Source organism: Penaeus monodon, chromosome 27 (genome assembly GCF_015228065.2).
Source record: "Penaeus monodon isolate SGIC_2016 chromosome 27, NSTDA_Pmon_1, whole genome shotgun sequence".
Lineage (NCBI taxonomy): Eukaryota > Metazoa > Arthropoda > Malacostraca > Decapoda > Penaeidae > Penaeus > Penaeus monodon.
The window spans coordinates 33,271,603-33,272,468 of record NC_051412.1 but is presented as its reverse complement, the minus strand read 5'-3'; the positions used below and the strand labels follow the sequence as shown (position 1 = coordinate 33,272,468).

The 866-nt window shown below is 44.3% G+C and overlaps 1 protein-coding gene across 1 annotated transcript in view; it reads right to left on the bottom strand.

Annotated features, from left to right (window-relative positions):
• LOC119590394 (chlorophyllase-2-like) overlaps positions 1-866 on the bottom strand; it is a 7,689-nt gene continuing 6,823 nt past the window's right edge. Inside the window, exons 5-6 of the mRNA XM_037939063.1 lie at positions 517-756; positions 1-249 (exon numbers count right to left, since the gene is read on the bottom strand). Of these exons, the coding sequence (XP_037794991.1) occupies positions 92-249; positions 517-756 (398 nt within the window). The 3' untranslated portion in view covers positions 1-91. The remainder of the gene's footprint in view (positions 250-516; positions 757-866) is intronic.

Below are 866 nucleotides of genomic sequence, written 5' to 3'. Positions count from 1 at the left end.
TTTGGTGGGGGGGTCGAGTGTGTATATTTTTCATCTGTATCTAGTGTATTGTTGTTGTCATTATTTCATTTTATTTGTTTAATCTAATAAGCTATAACCATGGGGCGTCAGTGGACTCGGGGACCCAAGAGCAAGAGAGATGAGGACACCTGCTCGTCGGGTTAACATGTCTCGAAGTGGCATTGATTGACATGGTTGAAGTGTCTTCCAGGAGGGTCGTGTATGTCTCGCAGTTTTCTTCCGTCAAGGCTATAATGGATATATAATAAGGTTCATTAGTTAATTTGATGATTTGATAGCTTCTATTATTAGAGGTAAAAGATGTGAGGGTTATATATAAATTGTTTTTAAAGGGATTTTCGGTGAAAGGATGATACAGATTATCCACTGAAGACTGTGTTTATATGTGGGCATATTTAAACCTCTAGAGAATGAAGCATGTTCAGAAGTTTGCATTATCCTTATTACTCATTAGATCTCATCTTCAGAACTTCAGAACTTCGAAACTTCACGTACCCTTGAGGAAAGTCGTGATGAGACCTCCCACAAACTTTCGGTACGTGTAGAGGTCTTGCTCCCCAATGAGGTCGTTGGCGCCGCAGAAATCGCCTGACATCTGTCGGTAGTCGGGGTCTAGGAAGTCCATGTGGGCGTAGTCGGTGGCGTTGATGGACCACCGGTGGGCGTCCGGGCGGAGTGCGTGCCAAAATCTCTCGTTGCTCAGGTTGTCGGGAGCACAAGCTAAGCCGGAGAAACCTGAGAGGGAGGGAGGTGGGCCATGAGGTTTCCGTTTGCACAGGCTTCATGAGTGTCTTTACCACTTCTTAATCATTTCTGTCTATCTATATATCTAGCTCTGTTTCTCG